Below are 12,010 nucleotides of genomic sequence, written 5' to 3' on the forward strand. Positions count from 1 at the left end.
GCTGGAACACACCCGAGAGAGGTTGGAGCTGAAAAGAGTCTAGATCTGAGCAAAACCGCCGAAAAACAACCGAAAACTGATTGAATCGCCTTCTAACAAGTCGTATGGACTCGAAATCAGTAAGTTTTACGGACTCGTAGCAGTGTCGCGCAACTGTACGAACAGGTCTGTACGGACTATACGGACGTTCGTACAACTAGACCGAAATTTTTTTCTTCTTTTTTCCCCCTAAAATGTTGCGAGATAGATTTGTTTGTATGCGGGTAGCTCCGAAATTTCAAAAAACATCAAAATCGGATCTAAAAAGGTCAAAAAAGAGCCACTGGACCGTTGGAGCTACCTCAAAAGAAAGCTTGAGAGCTGAATGTGAGAACCAGAAACGCGCATTGGAGCACCAAACTTGCTGGAGTCTGGAAGCAAGCGCGGGAATGGGCTCTAGAGACGGAAGCGCTTTGATACCAAATGTAGGAACAAAGTGGAGACAGGTTGTGAACACAAGTGAGCAAGAGTGCACACACAAGAAAGCTCCAATAGAAATGTTCCAATGGAACAATACAAGTACTTGGTATATATAGTAACCAAGTACTACTGGTCAACCATAGGGTTGACTTTATGCCTACAACACCATATCTTTGTAATCTCTTATATCTACTGAGGCATGAGCAGCTTTGAAAGGAGTGAAGGGAACATCTTGAAGGGAACAAGACTCCATTGAGTGTCGCCGTACAAGGAGAGCTAGATCTGGATCATGTCCCTCAAAAAACACCTGAGCAAAGCCTCACTTGTTGCTAATTCTACCTTGTTATATGAGCAAGTTAATAGAATAGGTTAGTTAGAAGGTTTGCCAATGTGTGAAGAGAAAGAAGTGGAGTCACCAATCTGTGCAACGATTCGCATAGATAATTGGGGTAGAGTTAGCTTCTACGCATGACAGGCTGGCCAAACCATCAAGGGGGGCTATGTTGGACTCGAGGCTGACTCGAGGCTGCCCTAAGCCCCTCGCACGATGTCATGAGCACAGTTGCATCAATCTCCTCAAGCACTCCTCATGTGTGCCACCGCCTGAACCTCCTTCTACATTTGTAGAAGGAGGCAGCACCAAACTCCCACACAGTAGGCAGGTCTCCTACTGCACTGTGTCCAACTAATGTGAGTGTGATGTCCCCAACATGTGCCCCTCCTAATCACAAACCTCTAGATGCTAAATCACAGGTGTTCACGGGTATTTGGACTGACACGGTTCACACTTTGATAGCTATATGGGCTAGCACGCAGGGCCCTTCACGGGCAGCCTCTTCTAGAAGGACTATATTTCTTCGAGTTTGGAGTCAACACTTGGATGCTCCTCCTCTCTTTGAGCAAGGATGGCTTCATTCAATAGACACCCGGGTACATCTAGACTCACGTCTCTCATGTAGTATGGATCACCAAGGGCCAGGTCATCAAAGGTTTTAGATAGAGTCTTGAGGCTTTAGATATCGTTTGATACACATGAGGTAAAGATAGAGGAGAATGTCTTGAAGCGATGCCCCAATACATGAGATTTAGGGGAGGTGTCATTGCCTGTCTTTCCATGGATACACAGCTATGAGTAGTGTCATTGACTACCCTGACTGATGTGCTGCACTCTTTGTATATGAGGTCACCCAGACTGGACATAGGCCCTATGAGAACCGTTCCATTATGGGGACAGTCATTGCAACATCTATGAGATAGGCAGCCTTACATTGTCCCCGAGTATTTCCCTACAGAGAGGAGTTAAGAATGGCAAAAACTAATCTCAAACATGCTCTAGAGACACCAAAACTCCCGATGGCACCCTAGTCGGGCCCACATGGGCTCAGACTACTCATGACAGACACTTAATTCATGGTACATGTTAGGACATCATAGGGACTGCTCTCGTCGAATGGAGTCTTTCCTATCGTTCCTATGTTCACCAATACTTATTTTATCTTTTGTTTTTGGGGTGTGGTAGACACCTATAGTTCCTCCCATGGAGATGTACCTTCAATTTCTATCTCTGCATATATGTCCTTCCTCATACCCCTTTCCCTTTGGAGCTTTCTCTGGAATCCTCCCACCTTGCTCTGTTCCTACCATGTGGGCTGTCCTTGAAAAGACAAATGTCCTTCATTGGACTCTATCACCTTTATGCCCTCTCTAGGTGTCCCCTAACACTTTAGCACCTTTATGCTCTCTCTAGGTGTCCCCTATGCAAACATTCACTTGTTATCCTTAGGTTGCTATGGGCCTGCTGGCCAAGAGATGTGCAAACACTTCTTGGTGTCTTTTGATACTTTTCTTACTTAATAAGAAAAACACTTCTTGGTGCCTTTTAATAAGAAGGATCCCCACCAAAAAGGGAAAACCATAAGGGCTGCAGGAAAGGAAAATCCTATAATTCAAATAAATTCATCCAAAAATTTACAAAACTTTCCATAAAATTACCTTACAATGCTTTTCTGCTGCATCAGGAGCCTGCCAAGCAAGCATCATGTCAAAACTCAGGCGTCTGAAATGCTTATCACTCAAATAGCCTCTATTTCGGGTTACCACTTCCAGAGCTTTGAAGCAGCAATACTGCAATAAATTCCGTGCATAAATATTTGGATCTTTGGCAGAATCTGAAACTTCCTTTTCAAACTGTTTTTGCAGTTCCTCAACAGAGTTATCAAGAATCCTGCCAGAGACAAAAGCACTGTCAGAAGTCTGATGATCCTCACCCCTTTTATTCCCCCCAAAAATAGAAAATTTACAAGCATATATACATTGCAACATAGCCCAATTTAACCTCTTTTACACCATTCAACCATGCAAGGCTAAATTACTGGGTTTAATACATGAAACATCTAAAAACCTTTGTAGATGGAAATATGCAACTTATATGGCTGATTTTCTCCTTTTTGATAATTTAACCCAGGAAGATTTATTTTTGTAATCTGGTTGAGGACAATGGTTCTCACAGAATCTGCTTCAAAGCAATGTGCTTGCTATAAACACTTTTGACAGGCATGGTGTGTGCATGCTGCCTAAGACATTGGGGAAAACGTGTAATGACAGCAGAACAATGAATCAGCTGTACTCAAACCTACAACATGCACTGCAATCAACTAAACCAGAATCAGAGGAGTTAGATTTTAGACGCCATGCATGGAAGGCACACAATTCTTGCATACATTAGATTGCAGAGGGCACATTCCCTCACCACTATTACTACTACTCTCAGCGTCTGATCACAAAAACCAATGCTTTAGACATCAACTAACCTTTCCTTCCATCCTACAATCACTGAGCCAGAACTTTTTACCAGCCCCACTATGTTCCAATACTTCATAGTATTTTCTTCACTCATAAAACATATTAACTTCCACATGATATCCCTCATATTGCAGAATTAAAATGTTCATGTTCTCACTAAATTGCTCATTTGAACTATTCCTCTCCTCACTGAATTGGTCATTTGGCCATAAATTTGTATGTGCTTCATTCTCCAGTATCTCTTTTGGATTTTCTCGACTATGACTCATCCTTATTATCTTTAAATATTGCTCCTCTGTACATTTGGCTTCTTATGTATTCCTTGTCAATTTCGCTTAGAGATTCCTTTTGATATGGTATCAGAGTTTTGGAGACTCTAGCTCAAACTCATTGCTCATTAGAGAGTTGTGGCTGTTGCTCAAGATTCTTTATGTGAACTGTTGAAGGACAGATACAAAATTGTAAACCTTTTGATATCTAGAAAGCTTCTTGTGGGCCTAAAGTGTTCAGGATGGCTGGACTCCTTGTAGATCTTGGAAAAATGTAACTTTAAATCCAAAAATTTTTGGAAATAGAGTTCTCCAGGAAAAACTTATCCTCCTTTCAGTTTTTTTTTCCCCCAAGAAAGAGACTTCTATTAAGTAAGAGAAAAAACCCGCGAGAGCAAGCTCAAAGCGGAATACATCATGAAATATTGAGGTTAAATAAACCCCCTCAAAGTGAGGTGGAAAACAACCAAGGCCGAGGCTGAAAGTGCCACCTCAACTCTGTAGGAGTCTCAGAGAAGAAAGGAGAATCCTTCCATTCCTTGAAGAAAGAAGCCCTCCTAGCTAAGGTTGCACGGGAGTCTCCCTGCATACTCGTCCATACAGCCATCAAGGTATGTATGGTGTCTGTCCAGATACTAGCCAATGTGTGCGCGGGATGAACCTGAGTTCCCTCCAATGCCTCTATGCATCTGGCTCTCTAGATATGCCAGGCTGCTATGCTCGCTAGAATCTTCCAAGAGGTATCCACAGAGGCATGTACAGCTGTAAAAGGAAGGTGTGGTATTACATCCAAAGAACAGGACTCAACCTGATGACGTCGAATCGAAATGGCCCGAGAGGATTCAAGTCTCTCGTAGAATACCTGAGGCCCTGTAAGAGAAAGCCAAGCCACTGAGCCCCATGTCATAAAGAATGGGGAGTAGGCAAAGTGACTGATAATCCTAGCTACTACCCCCATCCAAATCATCCTCGCCTGTCTGCAATCCCATAAGCAATGCTGAATAGTCTCCAAAGCAGAGAGGCAACGAGGGCAAGTAGGGTCGTCGGCTCTGAACTTGGATTTCCAAAGGTTCACTGCAATCCCACCATGGATAGAAAGCCAAAAGAAAAGAGTGATCTTTCTATTCCTATGGGATTTCCAGAGTCTCTTCCAGAAGCACCTCTGCAAATCCGCAGTGATATCAAATGACTCCCAATGAGGAACTTTGGAAGGTCTCCAACCTCTACTACTGAGGTCGAATCTCCTGGCATTACTGACCGTATAATGAAAGAAGAGGATGCTCTTCTCTCGACGCCCTACGTCAATCCATTCCCACTCTCCAGGGTCCCACTGCAAATACCTAATGGGAAGAGCCAAAGCCTCCAAGATCCGGTGGAGAGAAGTTGGGGGTCTGGGTCGAGGAACCACTCTGAATCTGATCCCTGCACCAAAAGACCTACAACCCTGATAGGCTGAAAAGCAGACTTAAGCAAGATGTCCTTTGTGGACCTGAGCAATCTATCACCATCATGCACACTAAAAACCAAAGCATCCTCATGTGCATCTCGAAAGGCCAAAACCTGAAGAGGAACACCGCCTCTCGTAAAAGTACCTACCCAAGTGGAGCAAGTGAGTGGCATATCATCTGTGTCTACCCAATCTGCTGGAAGAGTTGCCTCAATCTGCAAGATCCTCCCTGCACTCCCTCTGAGATATCCTGTCAACTGAGATTTGGTCTCCTCTGGAAGCCTGCAGAAAGCTTTCCATGAACCCAATGATGAGGCGGGTCCCCTCTCCCACCTGGACCACTACATGTAGAGTGAGGCACCAAGTGGTCTGCCATGATCATCCAATATACTGTCATTCCACATGATCGGTTGCCTATCAATCTCTTCACGAGAGGAAGGAGGAATCCTCCGAAGCGTGCTCCTGAAACTGGCCCATGCTTTCAGAATGGCAACCATGAGAGGGGACGAAGGTGATCTGCTCATCCAATCTCCTCCTGAAGAAGGTGTGCACGTCTATATGCTACTAATAGAAAAGGCCTTCCACGGCTCCTGCCCTGGCATAAGTCCCCGCACCACCATCTTGCAGAGTAAAGCTTTGCACTGTAAATCTGGATCAATAATATTGAGACCCCCTTCCTGTGTAGGGAGGATGAGGGTCTCCCAAGCCACCCTGGCTAACGCATCTGTTGTGCCATCAAGCCCACTCCAAAGAAAATTTTTGATCGGTCTCGTGAGCTAAGTGATGTAGTCCCTAGAATGGCACCAGCATGAACAAACAAACCAGGCCGTGGCCAAGAGGACCTGGTTGACCCCACCACAACTCTAGAGGCAAGATCTAGCTTGGTTGAGCTCCAAAAAAGGAGCTTCCTCCTAATGCTCTCTGACACGGGAGCAAACTGCTATGTGGAAGAAATATCCAAGCCGACCTGGCAGCCCAAATACCTGACTAGCACATCCCTTTGAACCCAAGTGAATCTTATGTCAAGCCCCCAAACTGGAGTGTCCTCATCACTGATCCAAAAGCCATTGGATTTATGCCAATTTATCTACGCCCCCGCCGCCAAGCAAAATAAATTCAATGCTATCCTGAAAGAAGTGAGCGTCTGTGGTGTGGCATCCAAGTAAACTACTGTGTCATTTGCCAACTCACTGTCAAGTAGCTCCACTTCCCTTCTGATGTGAAGTCTCAGCCCGAAGATGTCAGCATGAGATCTAACATAGATACTCATAGCTTCAGCCACGAACAAAAAAAGAAAAGGAGCAAGGGGGCATCCTTGACGGACTGATCTGAAAATATGAAATCTCTCACCCCTTACCCCACCAATAAGTACCTGGATGTGGGCTGATCTGTACAAAGAGGAAACACCTCTAATCCAAGCATCAGTAAAGCCAAAACGTAGAAGGGTGCCCTCCAAAAAACCCCAATCTAGTTTGTCATCTGGGAGAAGGGGCTGCAATCGGAGGCTGATTGCCTTTGCTAGAATCTTGTGACCATAGGGTTGACTTTATACCTACAACACCATATCTTTGTAATCTCTTACATGCCTTGGCTAGAATCTTGTAACAAGTCCCCAGAAGTGTGATAGGCCTCCACTGGGACACTAGATTTCTGCAACCTCCTTTCGGGATAAGGTGGATGAGACCCTCTATGAGCGACCTGGGCATCTCGCCAGAGTCCCAAATGCCCTGCAGGGCTGATGTAAGGGCTGATGTAATGTAGTCTCCAATCATATCCCAAAATGCAATGAAAAAAGAAGGGGTGAGGCCATCCGAACTTGGGCACTTGCCCTTGTGAAGGGCTGAAAGTGCAGTCTTGAACTCTCTGTTGGTGAAAGGTGCATCCAGCAAAACATGCATATCCGATTTCACCAACAAAGGGATGCTCTGCCAAATAACCTGTCTAGCATCCTCTCTATCCCGTGTGTCAGGATCAGCAGTAAGAAGGGCGGCATAAAATTTTGAAGCTATGCGCATGACATCATCTGGATCTTCTGTCAGGATAAAGAATGATTTCATGCTGATAGACATTGTTTGCCCAAAGAGTTTTTTGAGAGAATGTGTTTATACTCGAGGATACCAAAGATTTCAAGACGTTATGTACAGGATTGGTCAAATATTTATCCTTTAGGTGCTATGGACCCTTCTTCTTCTCTAAAAAGATTAATGAGGTTGCATATAGACTAGAATTGACTCCACATGTAAAACTTTACCTAGTTTTTCATGTTAGTAGACTGAAGAGGTGTTGGAGGCTAGAGGCAGTCTTGTTTCACTCCAAGAACTTGTGGAATTTGAGGATTTGACCTATGTTCCACATGAACCTGAAAGAGTCATTAATTTAGGAAAAGGAAACTTACGAATAAGTTAATTCCAGAGTTCAAAGTTAAGTGGAAGGATAAGTCTGAGGACTCAACTTGGGAGCTGATGGGTAGTTTGCATAATAACATTCCCAATTTCGCTTAAACATAAATACTTAAAAAGAGGGAAAGAATGTTATGTACCTGGAAGCTAATCCTTGGATGAATGGACATAAACCAATAGGGTTAGGGGGGCACGGAGAAGCAGGCTCACACGGTCTAGAACATTAGCAAAGGGCCAATTGGCAATATTTAGGCACGATGCTTTTTGGAAAGCAGGATGCTTTTTGGAAAGCAGGATGCTTTTCTCTATAAGGGTGGTCAAGGCTATTGTGTTTGTATTCAGTGTGTACACACCACTAGATGGTTTGGTCTAGATCATGAGCCTAGAGTCCTATCTTCTACATGGCAGATCACTAGATACCATGATGAAGGTTCCTTTGGACAGTTCCGGTGGTATGGGGTGCTGTGACGGGAATGGCCTTGTGGGAGTCTGAACTCTAGCCCACATGCTAGGGGGCTGGGAGGTGAATGGCCTGCTAATCTTTATTTTGTTTTTTTAATTGTGTTTGGACTGTCTTTAAAGTTAGACCCTTAGTACCAGCTTTTGCTATAGGAAGATCTCATTCTTAATTTGGCTTGTGGCCCACAAAGGCTTGCCCAGATCAGGGCTGGTGTAAAGGAGTATAAACGGGATCTGCTATTGTTGTGCAGCAAGGGGACACGAGACGATTGCTACCCCAATGATCCCTCAATATTGTCGCCAAGATGTGGAGGATGAAACAGGTCTGCACCTGGGGTGCTATGGTAGCATGGCTGATAGAGGCATGTTATGCTTTCCCCACTGAGATGTCTCTCCGGTCTACAAGATAAGTGGATTGAGTGTCGTCTACCTCCAGGACATTCCAAATTCTATCCTGCCATCCTGGCAGCACCCCTAGAGGGGCTCTTGCCAGAGGATAGTGTCTAGGAGACGGTAACCAGCATCACTGCCTAGAACATCTGTATAGCATGTTGTAGCCTAGTGATGGAGGGAAAACAGGGGCAGCCTGCAGTTACTCTTGTCAATATCTAGCACAATATCATCTATACCCCACAAGCTATTTGGGGGCAGGGTACAGGGGGTCTTAGAAAGACTGCCAAATGGCAGGACAAGCCCAAAAATCAAGGAAATGTGTCTCCTCTACAAGCTCCATAGGCAGTGAGTCTGCAATGGGGGGTAATACCAAATCTTTCCCAATGCGCTCTCCTGGTGGGAAACCACTGTAAATCCTAAATCTGGGATCTCTTTGTGCTCCAAACAATGTAGTCAAAGCAGCTCTGGGGGGTACTGAAACGGTCCCACTCACTTTTGTCCCATGATAAATGCTGAAGGGGCAGTCACCTCACAACCAAAGTCACCATGAGATACCCTTGCCAAGAGAAGAATGGGGTCAATAAACCAGCATCCATCACTGTATCCAGTAACTAATTGTACGAAGAATGACATTCTAGATGGGTTCCTGAATTGGTAGCCTGACTGATTCTCCTGAACTGCATGAATAACTGTGTCACCTCCATGATCCCAAAGAATGCGAATGGCCTACAGGGGAACACTATACCAAAAAAGACACCCAGCCAATGGATACCTCTTCCTGTCCCTATCTATGTGGCACCATCTAACCAGCCAAAGGAATGGTTGTATTGATCTGCACAATGCACCTGTGGCACCTCTAAAATACTGTGTAATGACCTCTCTAGTGAAGGAAGCTGTTTGAATGCTCTCCAGGCTCCAACTGTGCTGGCCCTCTCTCCCATCTAGACCTGCATGTACCCTGAATAACCTAGAGGCTGGTCATTGAATATGGCATCATTCCAATGATGGCTATCTGTCAACCTCATTCTGAGTTTGTGGTGTGATTCCTATAAAGTGAGCAACCTATCCAGCACCTAGCTCTCACAATTGCTACCAGCAGAGGAAATGAGGGAAGTCTGTGATTTAAAAATTTTATGACAATGTGAATTGAATCTTAACATTCTCTATAGTTGATTCCCCCTTGCAACGTGTTTGCCTCTCTGTTTGAGTCCAACCCTTTAGTCACTTTCTGCAGTCCTCGAATATTGTTATCCCTTTAACAGATTCAGAAATTAGAACAAACATGCTAATGTGGGCTGGAATTTTCATCTGCCTTGAAATCAGTACTTGTCTTGTCCTCACAACTGTGTCCTCATTTTTGCAGATTATTCAAAACTTTTCACAAGCATACACTAGAATAAAGTCTATCACTTCTTGGGTTACTTTTAAAATAATAATCCATTATCATGGGGCACCCTCTAATGGAAACTCAAAATGATATTGCAAAGAGCAAAAAAGAATTTCACACATGCTTGCTCCAAAGGATCTTTTTAAATATGTGAGAGTGATCCTTGAAAATGATGGAGGATTCAGTAGAAAACTGGCAAGTTTAAAACATTCTGGAATTCTTAAATAATGCCCATTTAACATTGGACCCTTTGCTCAAATCCACCATCTCCATCATCAATAATCACCAAACTGTCCCAAACAGATGTAAGATCATGAATCCCAATTTTCTGAAAGCCATGATGATTCATGCATATATATCTCGCCTTCTTGCAAGCTAAATAGCACTGCAAAAAAACTCAGGGCCCAAACCGTCTGGATACTCACCTGTTGTTTCTATGTGTAAGATGGCATTTCTTTTAAAAACTAAGAAGCCCATTGTAGAGCACGCCTTCTTAACAAGGATCTTATTTCTATTCTGTCGTGGGAATAAAAAACAATGATATTCTTACACATATGTACTAACACTAATCCTTGGAGATATACTCGGTGTGGGAATAGAAAATGATGATATTCTTACACATGTACTAACACTAGGGAGATATACTCGGCCCACCAACTTTGTCTCTACCTTTGTCTCAGTACTCTCCTCATATGGGGGCTTTGATCCTAATTTCCAACACATTCAAGCATCTGCACACAATGTTCTTGCATCGTTCGAGGATATTTTAAATACTTCCAAATTAGATCTGATACCTCCAGGTGCCTTCAACTATGCCTGTCATTATGGGCAACCATTTTGCAGAGCAATATTAATGTTGACTTGCCCAAATTGATCATGCCATAATTAGTCACTGTCAGCTCTGACCCTTGACTGTTCTTCAGTAAGAAAATCCTCTCCTTAAAAATGGTACATCCTATCCTACATCTTTGTCTTCTTGAAGACCAGACACGGGACAGGTTCCTGACCATAGTACCAACCTTTGAGCCTACTGCTTGACTCACCCAATCTAAATGCTTCAGCATGCCAGTTGCATCTGGCTGAGTGGGACATCTCCTATCCCAGTTTATTTGCCTACCCTCGTACTTAGTAAAGAAAGCCTGTCCTTAAATGGTTCATCCTATCTATACAAATCACCTGACCTTCGCTTTGCACCATATTCTCCTTCTTGGCTATAAGACATGTTTCTTACCATATTGCCAACCTTTGAGCCTTCTGCTTGACTGACACTTCAACATCCCAGGCGAGACACAGGATCGTCTACCCTCCGGGATACTTCTAATAAGAGTTAAGAGGTTTTGCAACCAGTAGTTCTTTGCCATGCGACACACCTGTGACTCCGATTGTTTTATTTGACGACCACCCTTTGCCTGCTCTGATCAGCTTCTTATGTTTGGCATACAAGGAAGTTTCCAAAATCTGTGAAGAATGCGTAATTTGTGCTCCTGTCCGCGTGTAACCGTTCTGACGCTGTGTTTCGACACTATATCCGAGTTCAATTGTTACCATAAACTAGTTATCCATTTCGTGGAATGCGAGAAAGCAACGGAACTACAAACGATGCGGTAGAAAGAGTGTTCATTGCTCCAACACACCTTGAACAACGCGCTACGACCACGTTCCCCAGTGACGAAAGGTCCCTTAGCCACTTGCTGGTAGCAGGGTTGCTCATATTGTCCTTGCTTTCTTGTAGCCTAGCTCCAGATAGCTTCTTCATCGGCTAGTCAACATTTTCACAGTTCTCGTTCTCAACAGACGATGAGGCAGGTGGGCATTCCGCTTCTGCTTTTGGTATACGTGCAAATCTAGTTTCGGTTGATGAGCCTTGACGATCACGTCGAGGATTATGACTCCATTCGTTGTGTATTTGTTCTACTCTCAACAGGAAGCCGGTGCGGCGAGGCAAGTACTTGATGGGCGGATTGTCGACAGAGCGACGGCGAGAAGACGTGTGATGAGTAGGCTGTGATGAGAGGTGCGTATATTGAAAGCAGGATCACGCTTTCCAACCGACGAGTCGTGTGCGATTGCTTACTGAGTGACAAAAGTGGTCGAAAGGTGGCAACACACAGAGCTCACACTGCATGGCGCTCTCACACGTCGGCAACCATCCTTCATTTCTTTTCCCTTTTTTTTTCCACCCTTAGAGAATCTTCAACGTGTGCACTTCATCTTCCTGAAGGCCTTGGTTCCTCGGACTCACCATCGTTACCTTCGTGAACATGAATGCTAAACTCGTCAATAGCTCATGAGTCAATAATAGCTAAAATGGGAAAATTCCCAATTCCCATAAGAAATAATGGAGTCCGGTGAACCTCTATAAGATTTTGTCAAAACCCCCTCATGTGACATATCC

At 44.1% G+C, this 12,010-nt stretch overlaps 1 protein-coding gene across 1 annotated transcript in view; it reads right to left on the minus strand.

The window, feature by feature from the left end:
* LOC147902446 (uncharacterized) overlaps positions 1-11,582 on the minus strand; it is a 134,629-nt gene extending 123,047 nt beyond the window's left edge. Inside the window, exons 1-2 of the mRNA XM_087373491.1 lie at positions 11,250-11,582; positions 2,452-2,683 (exon numbers count right to left, since the gene is read on the minus strand). Coding sequence (XP_087229617.1) covers positions 2,452-2,683; positions 11,250-11,371 — 354 coding nt within the window. The 5' untranslated portion in view covers positions 11,372-11,582. The remainder of the gene's footprint in view (positions 1-2,451; positions 2,684-11,249) is intronic.
* Positions 11,583-12,010: the final 428 nt, after the last annotated feature.

Source organism: Dipteris shenzhenensis, chromosome 4, assembly GCF_047967505.1.
Source record: "Dipteris shenzhenensis isolate YYH24624 ecotype China chromosome 4, Dip_SZ_1.0, whole genome shotgun sequence".
Lineage (NCBI taxonomy): Eukaryota > Viridiplantae > Streptophyta > Polypodiopsida > Gleicheniales > Dipteridaceae > Dipteris > Dipteris shenzhenensis.